Raw genomic sequence first — 21,337 nt, 5'->3', positions numbered from 1 at the left:
TGATCAAGATCACATTGTAATCTGAGGTAATCTTCTTCACTGTCCATTACACCTCCAATTTTAGTGTCATCTGCAAACTTACTAACTGTACTCTTTTATGCTCACATCCAAATCATTTATGTAAATGACAAAAAGTAGAGGGCCCAGCACCGATCCTTGTGGCACTCCACTGGTCACAGGCCTCCAGTCTCAAAAACAACCCTTCATCACCACCCTCTGTCGTCTACCTTTGAGCCAGTTCTGTATCCATATGGCTAGCTCTCCCTGTATTCCGTGAGATCTAACCTTGCTACCCAGTCTCCCATGGGGAACTTTGTCGAACACCTTGCTCTCCTTATTTTTCTGCTTTGTAATTAAGATTCTGTACCAAGGTGGCACCATAAGTGGTAACTTATAAACTGTTCACTGTATTTGGGTGTACATGTGACAGTAATCCTAATTCAATTCAGGTGGCCATCAAAACCATTAAGACACATCTAGGAGGAGAAATGAGACAAGTAATTGTAAAAGTGAGAGGAAATTGAAACATTTCACAGATCTTCTGAAAAACGTCTAGCAGGAACAGCTGGCTGTCAGAAATTGGCTCCTTTTATAAAAGGACCAAATTCAATTAACTATTCTAAAGTCTCTTCAGACCTTCCAGGCCTGGACTTGGACACCAGTGTAAATCCCAGTTGCACAACTCAAATGACCTGGAAGAAAACATTTGATCAACATCCAGATTATAAAAAAAAGATTTCAGATGGTGCCATCCAGTTAGCACTGCCTCAGTCTTAGTCAGGATGTTATTACCATAAATAGAAATTTCACCCAATCCCAGTGGGCTTTCCTATCCTGTATCTTTGGTGCAGAAACCTTGAATTTCCAGATTCCATTCCTACCTGTCCTGTGCTACCACTTATGGCCATAACTCCATGTCATACACACTCCATCGCATACACAAAATTAATATATAGGGAGTAGGTTAATCATGGCAGCACACAAATGAGAAAAATACATCAACAAATGACTCACCATGTGGAGGAATGAAGGAATTTAAAATTTGAAAGGTCTGTTTTCCAACTGTCATATTGTAGAACTATCAAGCGTTAAAAACTGAAAAAAAGGCATGTATCAAAGCTTTCCACTTTGCATTCATTTGGACAAATATAAGAAATATTATGTTTCAAAAGGGAGCAACAAATATATTTAGAAAAACTTTCAGAACAGTAACATTATTCAAAAGTATTCAATTCCAGAGTTATGATGATCAATATTCACTGTAAAATCATGTCACAATGCAAACATAAATGGTAAACTGACAGTTAACAAAAGAAGCCCGCTTGCTCTGTGACAAAAATAAATTATTCTACCCCATCAACAATTTATAGTAGATATCTCAATACAAATAGATTCTGCATCTTCCTGAAAAAGTTGAATACCTAAACCTCAGTAGTTAAAATGCATTCTCGTTTCTTCATGACTGCTGAGGCAAAGAACAAACAATAAAGTAAATTCTAGCTGTTTGAACGCTAACAAATTAAAAAATTAAAACCTTTTTAAGAACTGTTTATTTTTCAGAAGTCAAATTTCACAAGTTAAACACAAGCATATGTATTAATATGATTAAAATTATCCTTGAAGTCTGTAATGCAAGAGCATACAGAAAACAAATCTCAAACTCCAGTTGCTTAATTATTTAATTAGTTTTTTTTCCCCTCGAATGTACCCGGTATTCTAAATTCTGCAGGTCTTCTAGAGTTACTTCATGGAAAGCCAAAACTCTAGTAGTTAAGGTTGGGTTAAATTCAATAGTCATTAGGCAACAAAGGTCCACCAACTCCTGCTGGCACTTTTGTAATCCCGCAGTTACCTTTTGCTGTTGATTAGAGCATTTTATGGAGTTTCTCATTTCTGCTACTGAGAACCCAATCAAGCTTCTCAAAATGTTATCACCAAGTTCCACATCCATATAGGCAGTACCATCTGATATTCTAGCTTTAATATTCCACTGTCCACCATTACTTGTGAGTTTGTCTAGTAAGGTAACAATGAACCCTTTGATTTGTACCACAGTTATTATATCAGGTTTCTTATCCAACAGAATGTTTAGATATGTAAACGGTGGAGAATTCAAACTCACAAACGGATTGTTGAACGTTCTTCCATTCATATTGCTTATTTCTGCACCATCATTATGAAAATTGTCTCCACTGCCGAAGGAACCTGAAATTACTCCAGACGAGGTGCACAGATTGCCAAGTACTGAATCGTTCTTTGGCCTTCTGTCAAAGGACTCATTCAGCGTTAATGAGCTACGCTGCTTCTTTCTCAGTTCCATAGCGAGAACACTTGTATTATTTGTTCCTTCTACAGAAGGAATGCCCGTCTTTTTCATGGAATTACGATCACTTAGCATGGAACCTGGACCTGCATTTTCAGTATGTATGCCACTTTTAAGATGTTTAGCTTGGCTTTGTAATTGAGATCCAGAAGTATTATCAGCAGCTTTTACATTTTGCTCTTGGCATGGACCGGGTCTGTCATCTGCTGCTTCTGCAACATGCTTTATGTTATTTCTCTGTGGCTCTTCGACTAAGGACTTGAGAGATGTTGGGGATTGGCTCATTGCTCTATCAGGTTCAGTTTCTGCATTCAGTTCACCCTGCACAAACAAATCATCAAATTCATCCAAGGGAAACTCATCAAAGTCTTCATCATTACAATCTAATAATAATTCTCTATTTTCGCTTTGAAATTCTCTGGACATTTCTGGAATCTGGGAGTTCATACTTTGCCATCTGCTGCTTAAAGGCTGTGTGCAATTGGAAATGCAGCTCATTGTACCAATTCTACTACAATATCCACTTTCAGAATCCATTCTGGACTCTAAAAGCAGATCATCTTCATCAAAACCAGCCAAAAGCTCATCATCTGAAGGTTCCAAGAGCTGAGGCATCCCATTAGTCCTTTCAGTTGTATTTTGATTGTTACTCACTCTAGTTACAGCAGTATCATACGATTCTCCAATTAACCTTGCAAGTAGTCTGTCTTGGGAGTTTTCTTCCATAAGAGACTCCACTTCGCCTCCCAACATCCTTATATTTTCAGGCTTAAGAAGCAGAACTCCTAATCGACAAGCAATATTACCCAATAACAAGATTTTTGTGCCTGGTGAAAGGCCACTATGGAGAGCAGGAATAGGCTTATATTCCATTCCTTGGAGCTCCTGGACTCCATCCGTTAATTGCAGCATCAACATTCGGGTTGGTTTTGCTTCCCAAGATCTTTGGGATATTTGTGTTGATGTCACTTGTTCATTAGTGGTGTCCTTTCCCCGGATTTTTTGCAGCTGACTATATGCTGCTTGGCTGACATCAATTAATGAATCAATCTGCAAGCAGTAAAATCCATTGAGGTCACATTTCTTCATTTCAGAAATTCCATCTGGCAAAATTGGATACTCCAGATCTCGGAGATCAGTAAGAAGCCATTGCTCAAAAACTTGTTTGTTGATCTGGGCCTGTGTTAAAGTAATACCTTGGTTCTCTTGGTGAATCCATTCTACACACGCTTGAAGCCAGTGTGACGGAACTTTGAGATGCCATGTTGCTTCCAACCAAGTTTCAATTCGTGCAGAAATCATTTTGGTTTTCTAAATTTCATTTAATGAGCTTGAATGTCATAATCAAACCTAAAAAGAACACAAGATATTTGCTTTGTTTTGTCTATTAGGTATATTTTTATGCCCTCTTCATATTTACTTGTTTTTCAATCAAACATTTGGCAAGACAACCTCTACAGCCTACAGAAATAAGGATGGCAGACACAAGGGTATCCGACCATCTGCAATTTCCCCTCCAAGTCACACATTATTTCATCACTCCTTCATCATCCCTGGATCATTAGTCCAACGATCTAATAGTGATCTAGTCCAGTGTCACATAGTCTACCAACTTCTTAAAAAGGTAATTAGGGCTTCAAAGTAAGACTATCCTGCAACTGCATTTCAGAAACAAATTTTAAGAATCCTTCGTAAAGCCAATGCTCAGTCACCTAGAGAGCTGCATAAATGGGATTTATCATTGACCAGAAACTGAAATCAATAAGCCATATGTACACATATTGTGGTGGCAAGGGAGCTCAGACAAGGAATTCTGCTGTAATAAGTTCACCTCCTGTCTCACGAATGGTTACTCAACCTCTTAAAAGGGACCAAATCAGGAGTGTGATGGAATATTTCACATAGGTATAGCTCCAACACAAGAAGCTCAACACCATCCTGGTAATCCATCCACAATCTTCAATATTCAGCTCATTCAACACCATAACACAGTGGCAGTCACGTGCAACATCTACAAGATGCACAGCATTAACTTGCCAAGGTTCTACTGAACACGTAGATTGGCATTTTCCAAACTCACGGCCTCTACAACCTCCTAAGACAAGGCTAGCAGATGAATGGAAACACCACTCCAAGTTCACATCCAAGTCACGCCGTCTTAATTTGGAACTCTGTTCTCAAAACCGTGAAACTCTCTTAACAACACTCTGGGTATGCCTACACCCAAAAACTCCCAGCAGCTCAAGAAACTAGCTCTCTACCAGCTATAAGTTTCTAATTAGAGATGGATAATAAATACAGACCTAACCCAGCAATGGCTTAATTTAAAAAAATGTTACCAAAATTTCATTTTTGACATTCTTGGTCAGCCACAGACCAGTGTCAATGGGTCAAATGACCAACGCTCCTACATCATGACTGATAATAATCCTTGAATGCATTTTCCTGCCTTTCCCCCATAACCATAGATTTATAATAACTAAAATAGTCAATGTTAGCCTCAAATATATTTAACAATTCAGCTTCAACAGTCTTCTGCACTAAAGAATTCCAGAAATTTGTCACCAAAGAAAAAAATCCTCAACTCTGACGTCCCAACTTTGATTCTACATTCTCTTTGAAATAAAAGACCAACATTCCATTTGTCTACTCTATTATGCACCCAGCTTGGACGCTAGTTTTTTAAAAATGCATGCTCCCTTGCTAAACTTTCTTCAATTTGAACGTATTTTCCCACAGTATATTCAATCTGCCAAATGTTTGCCTCCTTAATTAACTTATTTGTATCCCTCCGTAGTACTCTATTATCACCACTATTTGCCTTCCTACCTATTTTTGTCATCTCCGAACCTGGCAACAGCACATTTAGTTCCGTTAGTACCAAACTGTAATGCATTCAGCATGGTTTCCATTTTAACTTTCTGCACGTATAATGTTTGATGTCAAACAATAAAGATGGACTGTAATCAATTTCAAATCAATGTATTTCAACATCCACAGTTTTAAGACAGTAAGGCCCTTATGTGAGAAAGACCAAAAAATAAAAGTAAAAACGGAAAAATGCTGGAAACATTCAACAAATCAACCAACTTATGCGTAGGGGGAAAACTCTGAAGGGTCCAAATAAAAAGTAACCGAACTGATAAGTTACCTCTTTTCCAAATGTTTCCTGACCACCTAGAACTATTTCCACCTGTTTTCTGTCCTAAGGATAGAGATCCAAACGGAAGATAATTTAATGCACGTTTTAAAAAATGCGACAGTTAAATAAAGTTAACTTATTCTATGCTTTTAGAAACTACTGCTACTATTGCAAGTGTGGAAACCCACAGTGCGAGCAAACCGATTGGAACTCGAATCCATCAAAGGCCTACCAAATAAAAAACATTTGGACCAAAGCTTTTTCTGTTTTGACAATCAATACTCAACCTATATTAATGCAGCCCTCCAATGTTGGAGCGTCTACATTTAAACGAATCCTGTCCCCCACTTTCCTCTTCCAGTGACACCTACTGCATTTTTTCCAGAATTTACTCTCCCGCCCCCGCGCCCGCGCATCCACATCTCGCGATGTCTCAATGTTCTTCATCGTCTTCGTCGTCGTTTCATGATCTGTTTGCCACAACATAGAAATATATTTAAAAAAACTATAGGAAACTATATTTATTATGCGATCGTGATTTTTAAAAAACAGGCTTGAAGGCTTATAACTTGAAAGACTTGGGGGGGACCGTTTACATGACGTGTCTGATATAATTTTATATTTTAACCGACAATGGGGTGGCCGCCAACCGACTTGATTAACAGGCGCATTGACCAATCGCAATGAGAAGTGTCTTCGGGTACGTCACTAGGCTGTAAGGCGGTGCTGCTTCTGCACCAATCAGAGCCCAGGACCGCGGTCTAGGGCGGGGCCAATCGTCGCTGGGGCTTGTGGGTAAAGCAGTCAGTGCCACACCAGAACGATCCATTTTGTTTGGCTCGTCCTGAAAGCTGAGCTTCGATTCTGTTCGCAGCCTTTAGCTTTGGTAAGGTATTCAACTTAACATCGGAATACGCTTGATTGAGTTCTGCTTTTCTGAAAAAAAAATGCGCATAGTCATAAATAGATAAGCGCTCGCGTTTTCTTTTAAAGGAATGCGATTATTCGGAGGCTCATGTTCGTTGTTAGCGTGGACATTGTGGGTGGATGTGGTAGACATTTTACTTGATCAGTGTCTTGATTTTGTTAAAACATGCGGAATGCCGCATGAAAGCAAAAATTGAAGTTTTTTTTTCCTTTCCGAATCGAACAAAGTATTTTTTTCTCAAATTGTCCGACACGATGTGAAATCTCCCCATATTACGGGCCTGGTTAGTGTGGCTGTTTGCGGCCTTATTCTCTAATGCCGTTGTTTGTCGTCTCGGACTCTTTGTCGAGTCACGGGGTAAATGGCGGCGGGTTTCATCCTCCTTGTCTCTTCCTCCCCCCGGCTCAAAAGGAAGAGGCAATCGATCGTGAGCGCCTCGAGCTCGAACTGCGCCGCCATTTTAGGGACGGTTGTTGTCGGAATGTCTGGGGGTCCTGGAGATAGTTTAGGTTTGCCGCAAACCCCCCCCACCCGAACAGATGGGTAGGATGCGCGATGGGATCCGTCACCGCCGCCAGTTGGACAGCGGATCAGGCCGTAGTTCAGTAGATACGGTCCGTGGTCCTTAGCACGTTTCGCTGTCTCATTACATCGGCCATTTTGAGGTTATCCTTTGCAGTGAGTTTTATTGAGCACAGATTGCCGACGCCGATCGAATTATTTGCAGCCGAAATGGTGGAGACAGTTTCTTGTATGAAATATTGTTGACCACGTGTTAGTGTAAAACGCCTGGCGAGATAGGCCGTTACTTTGCCGCTGTTGTTTAATAATTACCATCCTTATATGTTACAGGTTCTGAGATAATCCCGCTCCATTTGCATCACGATGGCGCTCGAGTGGCCGGATTTCATCCGACACGCGCTTTTTTTGTTTCGCCCACGTGTTGCTTTATGTTTAGGGGATTAAATTTTATGCCCTGGGCCGTACATGATGTAATGAATTTCATATTTTGAAGATGCCGAAATGTGCCTCAAGCCCAACGTCCTAAGACAATTTTTAGCATCAAAGTTTGGGTTCGTAGTTAGTTTTTGATGTTTTGTGTTGCCCCTCTCAAGACGGTCAAATCATTGCGGTAACATAGGCGCTTTTTCAACAATAAATGGTTGCTAGGTATATATTCCAGAACGTGTCAGGAGCTACCTGATATGTTTTTAAGGCTGTGGTCTTCATTTTGAAACATTCTGGATTAGCAATCTTTTCTGTCAAATTGGTAAAAAACAATGACTACAGATGCTGGAAACCAGATCCTGAATTAGTGATGCTGGAAGAGTACAGCAATTCAGACAGCATCCGAGGAGCAGTAACATGTTTCGGGCAAAAGCCCTTCATCCGGAATTAACGAGTTGAGATGGGTTAGTCGTTCCTATCAGAACGTTTTGTTTAATTCCAAAGAAGCAAAAATTGTCTAATTCCACTTTTTGCTTTAGGTAGGGAGAAAATTCATATATATCATGAGACATTTAAGTTCCCAAGTGGCATTTACTTAAAAATGCAGAGGTAATATACAGCAGGTCTTAAAACCAACTTGGCTGTCCTAGTTTATTGCATGTCTTTGACAGATGTGTTTACCAAGGAACTAAATTAAGGAAAATTCTGGAAGAAAGCTTAGACCCCACACTCCAATTGTGTTAGTAGTAACACTTACCATTTAGTGCTAGCTAGTGACTTTGCATTGAATACTTATCCCAATTCCAGTCTTGGTATCTGTTTGTGGCTGTCTGCTGTTTTCAATAACTGAGATCCCACTAGTCCCTTAAAACCAAAGTAATTCTTGATTTCTGGTTAAGTTAATGTGATAGTTATAGATAAAAGGTGCAGCTGTGGTGACAGTCTTATAAATATAGAAACATGAGCCAGAGTGGGGGATTCTTTGAGCAAAGAATTTTGGAGTCACAGTCTTGGTCTCCATTGTTAGAAGGGTTATTCTACCGCGACTCTTTAATGCCTTCGGTCTTCTAAACACCCAATGGTCCCACATCATTAACATAACTTCAGGCCTTCATCCCACAAATTAACCAAGTAAATCAGCTTTCCTCCCACAGTCCTCATTCCTGAAGAAGGGCTTATGCCCGAAACGTCGATTCTCCTGTTCCTTGGATGCTGCCTGACCTGCGCTTTTCCAGCAACACATTTTCAGCTCTGATCTCCAGCATCTGCAGCCCTCACTTTTTCATCCCACAGTCCAAAGGAGTGCAGGTTAAGTGGATTGGCCATGCCAAAAAGTGTCTCACAGTATCTGGAGTTGTGCAGTTTAAGACGTTAACCATTGTAAAACCATACAGGGATATGCTGTGGGTCTGCATGGGGTGCTGTTTGGAGAATCAGTACAGACTTGATGGGCAGAATCTGCACTGTTGGGATTTTAGAATTCCAATTTTTTTTCCTATGCTGCTAAACTAATTATACTCTTGCAAATGTAGCAATCATAATTAAAATGACATCTCACTAAGACCACACAACTCGAGCAAAGCGCCCATCCTTTATTCTACTCCTTTTACAATAAACTGAGAATTTCACTTGCCTTCCTAATCACTTGCTGAACCTGCATGCTAGCTTTAAGATTCTTGTGCAAGTTGTAGTCATGTTTATTTCAGTGCAATTTCTTATTTTAATCCAGAATTTGCTTGTTTTCCATCTCCTTTTTTACGTTCTGCAGTTGTATTTTAGTAAACATTATTGAATCTTTGCCTCCATTAGGGGATGACCTGTCTGCTAATTTGCAGTCAGATTGCCAACTCCCAAAGCTATCTGAACTACCTGTCACCCTGCCATCTGAGAAGGCTCCGCCCTTCCTGGTTTCTGTCTTTATATCCATCCTGATGTGATGTTGATTTAGATTGTCGTTGGTATACTTCCAAGCTGTACAACTCTACCAACCCAACTTGGCCCTGCTAACTAGTTTTCCTAAACTGACATGGTACCACTTACCTTTGTTTGGCCCTTATTCCTCTAATATTTTCCGATATGTAGCTGTCAATGACTTTTAAATACCGTAATGGTACCTGCCTCTGCCACTTCCTTTAGCAGCTAGTTCCATATATCCTCCACCCACTCTGGAAGACATAAAGTTGCCCCATGGTCTCAAATCTTTACCCTGTTATCTTGTTTTGTCTTGCAGGCTATCTGCATAATCAGCCTCCTCCACTAAACAAGGTCTTCCCCATTCTTTTCAGCGTTGTAAAAGAGCTGTTTTCATGCATGATATCTTATTGTCTACTCCAATGACTTGTGCCCTTTCCATGCCCATCACTTATAGGTAACCTGAAGTTTTATTAATGGCCCAAGTGCCTACCAACGATTTAGGTGAAGTATTGGTTTACTTTCACTCGATTCATATACGGGATGCTTCCTGCTCAGTGTGGTTTGTAAATTGGGGTGACCTGTTTCATGCTGTTTTGAATTCACTGCATCACATGGCCTACATACTTTTGTCCGTAGCTTGCTCCAATCTTCGATGAACCTCCTTTATGAGCTTGAACAGCAGCATGTCTTCTGAATTCAATACTGTTAACTCTTAAGTTCTTTTCGAGCATCTTTCCATTTTATTTTTTGAGTTTGAATCTTGCTTTTCATGTTTTTGCATTTGTATTGATTTTTTTTTCCTTTGGCATTTACACTCTGGGTAAACATTTTCATCAGTGCCATTGCATAGTTTTTTGAAAGTAGGCTTGCTTGCTGAGCTGGAAGGTTCGTTTTCAGACATCTCGTCACCATAGGTAACATCTTCAGTGAGCCTCTGGAAGAAGCCGGGCAATGTTCTGTCATGTCCCAACTGTTTTTTTTTTCATTATGACAGCATGTAACCCACATGATTCTACCAATTGGTTTCTGAAGTATTCACACTTTCTCTCAACAGGTGTTGTCAGATTTGCAGAGTTTCTAATAATATCTAACTGTGATTAGATTTTTTTAGATTAGATTCCCTACAGTATGGAAACAGGGCCTTCAGCCCAACAAGTCCACACCGACCCACTGAAGAGTAACCCATCCAGACCCATTCCCCCAAACCAATATTTACCCCTGACTAATGCACCTAACACTGTGGGCAAATTAGCATAGCCAGTTCACCTAATCTGCACATTTTTGGATTGTGGGAGGAAACTGGAGCACCCAGAGGATATGCAAACTCGACACAGTCACCCGAGGTGTGAATCTAACCTGGGACTGTGGTGCTGTGAGGCTACCATGCTGCCCCATAGCTGATCCAAAGCATATATCACTGAATTAAAGTAAAGTAATACTTAGTGTGAAATTGAATACTGTGGATTAAGCCATCATGAGTCTTGATGATAAACATAATCAGGTGATTGCCATGTAGTGTTACTATCATGTAATTAAAAGATTTGTAATTATATAGGTTCGGCGAGCGATTAAATATCTATTGCCGCTAATGTCTTGTGCAGGAAGGCTAGGTGGATTCGTTGTATGTAGACTCGTATAGATGCACAGCACAGAAACAGACCTTGCCCATGCTGACCAGATGTCCTAACCTAATCTAGTCCCACTTGCCAGCACTTGGCCCATATCCCCCTCAACCCTTCCTATTCGTATACCCATCTAGATGCCTTTTAAATGTTGTATTTGTGCCAGCCTCCTCCACTTCCTCTGGCAGTTCATTCCATTCATGTACCACCCTTTGTGAAAAATTTGCCTCGTTAGGTCCCATTTTACATTTTTCCTCTCCAGTTCTGGACTCACTTCCCCCACCCAGAGAAAAGACATATCCATGCTCCTTCGTGATATTATAAACTCTAAGGTCACCCTGCAGCTTCTGATGTTCCAGGGAAAATAGACCCACTCTCCCTATAGCTCAAATCCTCCAACCCTGGCAACATCCTTGTTAACCTTTTCTGAACCCTTGCAACTTCCTTCCAATAGGAGGGAGACCAGAATTGCACACCATATTCCAAATGTGGTCCAACCAGTGTCCTGTACAGCTGCAACATGACCTCCAATCTCTCTGCTCTGACTAAAATGGCATACTGAACACCGTTCAATGTCCTGTCTACAGGGACTTCACTTTTTTTCAAGGAAAGAAGAAACTGCATTCTAAAGTCTTTGTTCAGCAACCTCATCATTACGTGTATAAGTCCTGCTCTGGTTTGCCTTTCCAAAATGCAACACCTCACATTTATCTAAATTAAATTCCATCTGATCAAGATCCCATCTGAGGTAATCTTCGCTATCCACTGCACCTCCAATTTTGGTATAATTTGCAAACTTATTATCTGTACTGCCTGTGTTTATATCCAAATGACTTTAATAAATGACAAAAAGCAGTGGGCACAACACCCCTTCTGGCACATCACAGGTTACAAGCCTTCAGTCATTTGTTTGAAGTGATCTGTTCAGAATGAATGGAATATCTAAAAATTCTCCTTTTAGTTCTGAGTGAACTTGTCATCTTGGTTTATTCCAATTGAAATTAATCATTGACTGACTAATATAAACAATAGTACTTTTCTGTTTTGTATTGATTATTGGTCAGTTTAGCAAATGAGTATTTAACAATTTGTGGAAAATTTTGTCTTACAGACTAGCTGCATAACAAGTTTTGCGTATTATTCGCAGTACTTGATACCTAAAATGGAAACTGATCAGCAAGACATCAAATATAACAGCCCAGAGACCAACGGTAGTAGTCTTAGCCCTGGTTCTTGTATGTTTGCCTTTTTTGCATTTCTTGTATTGATATTGTCATAAGATTTATAGCACTGATTTGTTTGCTTGATTTATTTCCATTTAATTGTTTTCCTTAAGTAGTATTTAACAGTTTTGAATAAATTCAAAAGTCTGGGAATATTGACTCCATGTGCATAGTAGAAAGTTGCATAGTGTGAACCTTTTTAAAAGATGAGTTAGAATGTTTTTCTGATTTCTGAACAGACTATTTAACCTCTTTTCCAATTTGGTCAGTTTGCACCTCACATCGTTGCTCTGTGCCCTACCTTCATCCAAGTCTTTCCAATGTATGTCTTTCAGACTGCAACATATGTTGCATCCAGTGTTCCGATGGGTAGTTACACTCGCTGGTAGCTTGAGTATTATTATGCATCAACATTGATCATTCTGTTGTCCTCTGGATCCCCAAGCTCTTTGGTCTTGTCTTTCTATGCACGCCACCATTTTCAGAATCTGACTCACTATTTACATTACACATGCATTTCAGTAATGTTACCCGTCCTAACGTGTCTTACAGGGCTCATTTTACTTTTGAAATCTGTTTTACCCATCTTTTTTTATAAATTCATCTCCTCAAACAATCTTCTCCCTTGGCTGACTTTGTTTGTTTATTTTTGTTTTTATCGGAAGTGATGTATCGTGCTGAAGGTTAAGTATTGCAAATGTTGGCCAATCAGCACCCGCAAAGCTGACAGCTAATTTTCTTGTGCACAATGGTTTGCAGTAAAAATGACTCCTCTCCACAGGTGAACAATTGCTGTCTAGTGTTCTACACTAAATTCTGATCCAGTGACTAGAATTCTATGTAGACAGAGTGCAAATGTCATATTTAATTAGAAAAGTTTAAATCATTAAATTTTGACTTGATTCAGCAGATAATGTAACAATTGTATCAATGAGAACAAATTGAAAGTGATGTTGGAGTATGCATTTTCTAGGTTGGATTGTTGAACATAGCTGTTATGATGTGTGGAAGGTAAGTGAGACAGTAAAGCAATGTGTAAGACTTGTAGATTATACTGTTCTAAGCATACTCTTAACTAAATGTTAACAAATTGTACCAGCCAGGGTGCAAATGAAGCACAATTGCCAGTATTTGATGTTAGACTTAGTGTGCCAAAAATGTTTACATGAAGCTTGATATTTTAAAAAAAAACACGCAAAACTTTCAGGCAAACGTCCCGCTGAGGACCATGATGGAGAGCAAGCCTTTAAGAGGTCTCGGAATAATGATCAGTGTGTGGAACTACGGCTTCTGTTGCAGAGCAAGGTGAGAAATTTCTAGTTTCAAGCACTGGCAAACTTAGTTTTTTATTCAGTAGAACACGAGGATGCATAACTACTTTTTGAATGCATAAAGATGTAGTGAAAGCTATTTGGAATTTAACTTGTGATTTTCTTTTTAAGAATGCTGGAGCAGTAATTGGAAAAGGTGGCAAAAATATCAAGTCATTGCGTACAGACGTGAGTATACATCTATAGTGTAGGTTAAAATGTGTTGATCTAGTGATTAAATCAATAACTTTTCAGTAAGTTTGTAATTGTCATAACTGAAATTTTGCAGTCTGTGTTGTGAATATACTGCTAGATAGTCAGTCCGTGAAGCTATGAACATTTTAAAATGAGTTAATTATACTGTTCTGGGAGGACAGAGCCTTTTGTAATATTGTTTAATCATTATTTTTCTGAAGTTTTATAGCTGGGCTAGCTCTGAGGGGATATCATTAAACGCTTTATATAACTAGGATGCAGTTTTAAGTTTCATAGTTGTCTTTTAAGGTGTCCATATCTGTAACAATCCTTGATTACAGCTTATCCTATTTGTGAACTACAGTATTAAATGGAGAAACATTGCAGGTGGCTAGTGTAATCCAGAGTTTCCCAAAGTCAGAACTTATTTTTTTTTTAAAAGATGTCCATCTGTTCTTACTTCAACAGCTATACAGATGTACGTGAAGGACAAAGACTGCTTTATGTAAAGAAGAATACTTGATATGAAATTGGGTATAGAACAGTGTTAACAATGTTTCCAAAGATGGGAGGGAATGTTTTGAGAAAAAATGAAGCTGAACAGAATTGTAATTTTTGTATTAGTCAGCATAAATAGATGCCCTGTAGAAGAGTAGGTTTAATGTTAACTTCATTTAGTGATTTTGTATTTATTTCCCTTATTATGAGGCGAAATACTGTTTAAAGTAACTTTGTTCTAAAATTATAATTATGAAGTGTCTCGTTGTATAGAGTCTTCAGAAGTCTGTACAGAGGATATATAGAGTGATGAGAATAGATTTTTTAATATCATTCAATTAAAATTTACTCCTTTTCCCCCCTCTTCCCTCTCCTTGTTTTTTTGGCCATTTATCTCCGTTGCCCTTGTACTGGATCGACATGTTCCCTGCGTTGCCCATCATGACGTTGACCCATCTGCCCCTTGAACGCCCATCTGAATACCCTGGTTGGCTATGCCCATAATGTGCTCAAATGCCAATGGGCACCAATACCTGAACTTCACTGAATGCCCTTGCCCAATGCCAACAACCACGAACGCCTTTGTGACCAATGCAGTACAATGCCAGTGTATCAGTCCCAGACAGCAGTGGCCCCGAGCGGTATGTCCCAACAGTTTATGACTCACTGCCTGATTAGAACAAGGAATTGTATCTATATAACCTGAATTTGTTGTTATTAATTAGTAGTCCCTTATAGAAAGTGTACTGTTTGAGTTATTTTCTGTCTATTTTCCCCATTAAGTCTTTTGTGGCTGGTCTTTATTACGTGAGTTGCCCACCCAGAGCAATCCACTAATTCATTTTAATGGAAGGAGCACAGCTTCAAGTGTTGCATATTTGCTGCATTTTAAATCATTTGTTAAATCTGTCTTTCTTGCACTATCCTTGTACATCTTGCTCCCCACATTCATAGTCTTACAATCTAACTTGTCACCATTCCTTTCACTTTCATTTGTTCTGTCTCATTGTGTTTTTTTTTCTTTTTTTAATTTGATTTCCTGCAGGGGCATAGTAGTGCTGTTACCACAACTAGTTTCTTAACCTTTTCTCCAAATTTGTCAAACACTTCTTTTAATGCTGTACTCCATGATACTCACATTTTTCTGCTTTTGCCTATGAAAAGGTGTGCCAAAATTGCTAATCTATTTCCAGGGGTTTCTCAAATTGCTGGTGGTGGGGAGGAATGATTTTTTTTTCCACTTTTCTGCTCTCAGCTATACGTCGTTTTTCTTGCCCACTTAATCTGAGCCCTTCCAGTTATCCATTTTCCAAAGCTGTCTTAATTTGAAATGTTAATTAGTTTAAATTTGCATGTTTATTAGTAAATATTTATAATGGGGGTTACTAAATACTTATTTTAAATTTAATTGTTAATGTATGTACTGAGTTAATGTTACATTGTTTCAGAATGCTATGAATGGCTTACTCACTGATTTTGTTTCCTTTCTTCTCCTTTAAATTGTCAATGGTTTAAAAAAATTTGGCAGCATATTGAGTATAAATGCGGATATTGAAACTATTGGAGATATATTATCGAAGATCATCCCAACTTTGGAAGAGGTGAGTTGTGTTCTTTATTTAGCAATTTACAATGTAAATGAGATGTAGCCTTGCAATTGTAACAATTGAGTTACATTATCAGTCTACAACTCAGCTTCAAAGTCAAATGTAGGAAACCTGGATACCAGTTCAAGAATTTTATGCTTCTGTTCAACTTTTGACCTTACAGTATCAACACTATAAAGGAAAGGATTTTGACTGTGAACTAAGAATGCTTGTTCACCAAAGCCAAGCTGGGAGCATCATTGGTGTCAAGGGAGTAAAAATAAAGGAGCTGAGAGAGGTAGGTTGTATTACCTGTCTTGTGAAAGATTTTAGTTTTGATTATGCCAATGAACAAAGTATTTGGTAACCAGTAAGATTACATTATCTATGTGCTTCTGAAGTCCACTGGTATTTTCTGCGTATCTCAAATTCCTGTCTGGAATTTGGTCTGAGCAGTAATCATATGCTATTGGTTTTGAGGCTGTCTTGATGTGGCAGATTCTCAATACTTGAACTTTGCAATTCCTCAGAACTGATACTTCAATTCTATAGTTACTAGGGGACATAGTGGTGGAGTACGTAGTGGTGCTCTGAAATTCTGCTGTATGTAAAAGTGGTGAATTTACATTTCATTGTCTAAACTTTTTAATATTTTGTAAGCCAACTTTTTTCCCCTCGATTCTAGACCACACAGACAACTATTAAACTGTTCCAGGAGTGTTGTCCTCATTCAACGGATAGGGTCGTTCTGCTTGGCGGGAAGCCAGACAGAGTGGTTGAGTGCATCAAGATTATTATGGGACTATTGGCAGAGGTTGGCATTCTTACTCTTCCATGAAAGAATTGTTTTACTGATGTTTGTTTACATGTCTTTTGTAAAGATGGAAAATTGGTAAATTTTAAAGCTTGGTGTTAAATTCTTGTCTGGAGCTTGTCTGCTAGTTTAAGAAATTACTACTGGAATGGTATTGATTATTTTCTTTAAGTCAATCAGGTTTTGATATATTGAAGATTAACATTTCATTCTAATATTGAGATTTCCTGCAAGTGATACATGGTTTTCTTTGTCTCCAGTCTCCCGTCAAGGGACGTGCACAGCCATATGATCCAAATTTCTACGATGAAACCTATGATTATGGTGGTTTTACAATGATGTTTGATGACCGAGGAAGACGTCCAGTTCCGTTTCAGATGCGTGGCAGGGGTGGGCCCCATCCTCCCTCTCCTGGATATGAGCGTAGGGTTCCCATGGGAATTGGGGGCAGAGGCCGTCCAATGCCCCCACCCAGAAGAGATGCTTATGATGACATGAGCCCACCAACGCGCAGGGGCCCACCACCTCTGCCCCGTACTGCAAGAGGTGGTAGAGGTGGCCGTATTCTCCCTCCCCCACCTCCACCTAGAGGGTAAGCTTGGTGTTACTGCTGGCAGCACCAATCAGAAAAGCAATCCTTTGGGGTTGTCATTTATTTTCTACCAGTGCATATAGTATTTATGTTTATTACTTGCATGCCAGATTGCAATGTCTGTTTTGAAATATGTTGGTCTGATTAATTTAATTTGATGTAATTGTATAAAGGGCTTCAGTAAAGCCATTGCAAACAGCAAACATTTTTATTGTTGATACATTGTATCACTATGGAACAATTTAAACAACTTGCTGGAAACAAGTTAAATATAATTCAAAAATAGTTAATTCATGTTTGCTATATTGTTTGGACAACAGGCTGTACCATCCTGACTTACCAAAGTAGTCTGGATTTGGGGCAGTTACTGTGATTACAAATAGCTCCTATTTCATTGTAGTGACCGTACTCTCTATGGCAGGAACAGAATGAATGATCGCTATGATGGAATGGTGAGTCTTAATTTCTTCTGAAAATATGTCTTCCTTATATGAGCTTTAACTTGTGCATATAAGTAGCATTCTTCTCTGCCTGATGACATTGGGTAAAACTTGAAACCTTCTGAAGGTTATTTTGCAGCTGCTTGCCTATTGGAATAGAAACCCTCACCTCTTAAAATGAATTTAAATGGAATGGCTTATTGCAAACTACTACTGCTGAATTTCTGTTCGGCTTGCTTTTCTTTGCCCATTCACTGCAATTAAATAACTTGTTGTCGTTCTACTTCACTTTTTTTTGTATGCTATTTATGGTAATGTTTAAATTTGGGACTAATTTATAAATAAGTGTCTTTATTCTAATGTACTTTCTTTTGTCCTCCCCAACACCCACCAAAATATCCTCATGTGCAGGGTGGTTCTGGATATGGTGAGTTTACTTTGTTCTATTCAAATTTATTAACTGGATTATTTCAGTTAAATTTGGTTAATTGATTTCCATAATTTGGTTTTCAGGCGGCCGTGGTGGATATGGAGATTTGGGAGGGCCAATCATTACTACACAAGTCACAATCCCTAAAGATGTAAGTTTGTATTTAAATTCATTACCAAGCCCCTGCATATCAAAGGATCTTAATCAGATTAGGTCTTGCCTAAAAGTGATTATCCAAATTCACTTCCAGTATTCTGTGGCATCCACTTTTTAACTTGTCAAATTTAGTTCTAATTTCCTAGTGCAATTTATTCCAAATGTCGCGTATATTGATAACATAGAGATAATGATTATGTATCAAGTTCCTGCAGGGCTGAGAAATAAGTTGTATGTTATATGCATCAACCAATTTTTTTTAAATGTAACAGCTGGCTGGTTCTATAATCGGTAAAGGAGGTCAGAGAATTAAACAAATTCGTCATGAGTCTGGAGCATCCATTAAGATCGATGAACCTCTTGAAGGCTCTGAGGATCGCATAATCACCATTACAGGCACACAGGACCAGATCCAGAATGCACAGTATCTGCTGCAGAACAGGCAAGTAGTAATAAAGGGTGCTTGATTTGTTTAGCAACTAAATTGACTTCCTCTTTCTATCCTGTCTTTGCTGGGCTGAGATAAGACTTAAGCACCATTCATTAAGTTTTCACCATTGAAATCATCTGACTTTCAAGCTTAGTTTATACACTGCCAACTAAATTCAACAAATGGTATCTGCTGTTTAAATGTCTTTTTAAAAATGCCTTTGAGTAGTAAATTTCAGTTGTATAATAAAATTTCATTAATTCTAATAACCAAATATAGAAGGTCAGTCAACTTTGGATTGTGGTCTGGTTCTGTGTGGAAGACTAGTGATTTTGTTGTTTGACAGTTGGATTGACAACAAATCACAGTCTACCATATAGCGCAGATTATATCTCTCCAGAAAGTTCTGTTCAATCTTTACTTCCAGTAACTAATTAAGCTTCAACAGCAAACTACCATTTTCTGTCATCTTAAATTATAATTCCTGTGCTGCGCTGAACTGTTTCATAAACAAGCTTTGGTTAACTGAAATTTTAGTGCTGGGTCGAATTGATCTGCACTCGCACCCGAACATTGATTTGAAAAAAAAATGTTTGGTCAAATTAGTTTATTTTTTTTTTACCTGGTTTCTCCCCAGTGCAGCTACAGCAGCCGCTTTGCGCCCTTAAGCTGACCCGTGCGTTCAGATACCGCAGCTCCACACGAGATAAGGTCAGTTTGGTAGTGGGAACGGTTTTGTTTTGGTGGTGGAAAGGGTCAGTTTGGGAAATTGAATTTATGCACAATTGGGTGTGCAATGTTGCTGATAACCTCTGAAGGCAAAGATTTCCTTCAAGTTCAGAATATCAAACTTTCGACCCAGCACTAGTGAATTGCTTTAATTGCATGATTTGAAAGCACAGTTTTATATATATTGAACGGTGTTGGAAAATGTCCTGACCACATTTAGGCAACCTGAGTTAATCCCTGTAGTAGTAAAATTCTTGAGTTTCTTAATATAAACTTAAGGGTTGGAGGTTTGGCTTTTGTTTTGGCCATTTTAATAAGGGTATGGTATGGGTCAAAGTAAACTTGGGCTTGTCTTAATTTTCTGAATTTTAACAGTATCAACTCTCCATCTAATTCTGTACTTTCCTTTCACAGTGTGAGGCAGTACTCTGGGGAGTTCTTGTAAAACAAAAAAGCGGAGAAGATTGAAGGAATACATCACTGCTTTTTTGTCACTGCTTTTTGTTTGAAGAGCCAACATTCCTGCTTACATAGATCACACTGGGAGCATAGATCATATTCTGCTTTTCATCATTTGTCATGTTTTAATTAGTGAACCTTAGCACAGCTTAGACAGTTTGAATTTTCCAACAGTGACAGTGGATTCTGGGTTTTATGTTTTGTTCTGAATGTTTCAGTGGTTTATTGTATTTTCCTGTAATATGGTAACATTAAGATGTACACTGTTTATGGACAATAGTACTGGTAGTTTAAATGTGCCAGATCCATTCAGTAAATGTGCAGAATGCAATCTTGTTTTGTAAGGAACATTTTATGGTTTTTAAAATAAACTAGGTAAACTAAACTTGTGTATTTTGCTTGAGGATGACTTGCTCCTCATACTTTTGCTAGCTGAGAAGATCAACAGTGAGCAAAAGTTGACTCAAAAGTTGGCAATGCAACTGGATGGATCCCTCAGCCATTTTTATTTGGAATGATAGCTAGAATTGCTTAAGCTCACAAGAATTGTCTTCCACTGATTGCTCTAATATTAAATGTTATCCTAGTTTGCTCAGAACTATTAAAATGTCTCCACTGAGATCATTTAAGCATTTCATTGTAACCTATGCAAATTGTTACTGCTGTATCAGATGTCTGGAGTAATCAAATAGCTGAACCATATGTGAACTAGATTATCCAATATAGAAACCTGAACTAGTCTGGTGTTGTAATTGAACTGCCAAGAGATAAAATTTGTTAACTTCATGCAACTGCTTGATAAATTACAGTAAGGTTCTGGTAATGGGTTAAAACTAGGGTCACCATTGTGCTGTGGAACTGCTGGCCTGGATCTGAAGGTAATTTCTTTTTCTGTCATTGTTTGGTTGCAATTCCAATCCAGTCTGTTTTGAAGTAATTAATACAGTCGTGAACAGTATATGACTTCCAGTTCTGGAATAGAGGGTTTGTGGTTGAGAAGTGACCCAAGTGAATAATGGAACTGACCTATCCTTCGAAGTACAATGAATTTGTTTGAGGGGTAAATGCAGAGCAGCAATTCAGTATAAGCAACTGTAGTGGATTACTGAATATGTTTGAAGTGTTTGGAAAAAATCAACTTGGGACATTTTCCTTACTACAAGAGTGCAAAGGGATTTGGGTACAGGATGAATATTGGCAAATGTTCAGCAGTCGCTAATATTGGTGTCCTATCTGTGCACTCTGCATGCACCCTGCCTCCTATTCCTGATAAAGGGCTTTTGCCCGAAACGTCTATTTTCCTGCTCCTCTGCTGCCTGACCTGCTGTGCTTTTCCAGCACCACTCTAATCTAGACTGATTTCCAGCATCTGCAGTCCTTGTTTTTACTCTTTGCACTAGGCCAGTCAGAATCTTGGCTGTTTTAAGTGGTTGGTGATCAAACTATTGATTCATCTTAGGATATATCAAAGAATCTGGTTCAACCCTGACTCTACAATCAAATTGTTTAATAAAAGTTTCCAAATCTCAGACACAGGAATTATATGCCTAACATGGGAAATCATTTAATGACCGCAACAGACTAATACAGAGGACCTC

The 21,337-nt window shown here is 38.7% G+C and overlaps 2 protein-coding genes across 15 annotated transcripts; one reads left to right on the top strand and one right to left on the bottom strand.

Moving 5' to 3' along the window:
- Positions 1-262: 262 nt before the first annotated feature.
- On the bottom strand, positions 263-6,148 carry rmi1 (RMI1, RecQ mediated genome instability 1, homolog (S. cerevisiae)). 6 transcript variants are annotated; one of them, XR_006310919.1, is made up of 3 exons: positions 5,753-6,148; positions 5,475-5,528; positions 263-1,095 (listed from the first exon to the last, which is right to left on the bottom strand). XR_006310919.1 is itself a non-coding variant. In XM_043685824.1 (3 exons), the coding sequence occupies exon 3, from the start codon at positions 3,623-3,625 to the stop codon at positions 1,679-1,681; it is 1,947 nt and encodes a 648-aa protein (XP_043541759.1). In that variant the 5' UTR covers positions 3,626-3,673; positions 5,475-5,528; positions 5,753-6,148; the 3' UTR covers positions 1,534-1,678. The 6 variants fall into 6 exon arrangements, 5 of the variants coding, with proteins under 5 accessions (XP_043541759.1, XP_043541761.1, XP_043541762.1 ...); XM_043685824.1 differs by lacking the exon at positions 263-1,095 and adding an exon at positions 1,534-3,673; XM_043685826.1 differs by lacking the exon at positions 263-1,095 and adding an exon at positions 1,534-3,673 and having other exon boundaries at positions 5,837-6,148.
- Positions 6,149-6,237: 89 nt separating this feature from the next.
- Positions 6,238-20,478, top strand: LOC122547207 (heterogeneous nuclear ribonucleoprotein K-like). 9 transcript variants are annotated; one of them, XM_043685831.1, is made up of 15 exons: positions 6,238-6,351; positions 11,989-12,112; positions 13,308-13,405; positions 13,543-13,599; positions 14,701-14,744; positions 15,632-15,704; positions 15,865-15,987; positions 16,375-16,503; positions 16,764-17,095; positions 17,496-17,547; positions 17,947-17,962; positions 18,049-18,116; positions 18,394-18,563; positions 19,194-19,262; positions 19,695-20,478. In XM_043685831.1, exons 2-14 carry the CDS (start codon positions 12,040-12,042, stop codon positions 19,222-19,224), a joined length of 1,266 nt encoding a protein of 421 aa, XP_043541766.1. In that variant the 5' UTR covers positions 6,238-6,351; positions 11,989-12,039; the 3' UTR covers positions 19,225-19,262; positions 19,695-20,478. The 9 variants fall into 9 exon arrangements, with proteins under 9 accessions (XP_043541766.1, XP_043541773.1, XP_043541772.1 ...); XM_043685836.1 differs by having other exon boundaries at positions 6,239-6,351; positions 11,989-12,088; positions 15,874-15,987; positions 19,189-19,262; XM_043685834.1 differs by having other exon boundaries at positions 6,239-6,351; positions 11,989-12,088; positions 19,189-19,262.
- The last annotated feature ends 859 nt before the right edge of the window (positions 20,479-21,337 follow it).

This window comes from Chiloscyllium plagiosum, unplaced genomic scaffold (genome assembly GCF_004010195.1).
Source record: "Chiloscyllium plagiosum isolate BGI_BamShark_2017 unplaced genomic scaffold, ASM401019v2 scaf_1600, whole genome shotgun sequence".
NCBI classification, from domain to species: Eukaryota; Metazoa; Chordata; class Chondrichthyes; order Orectolobiformes; family Hemiscylliidae; genus Chiloscyllium; species Chiloscyllium plagiosum.
This window is presented reverse-complemented; position numbering and strand designations above follow the sequence as displayed.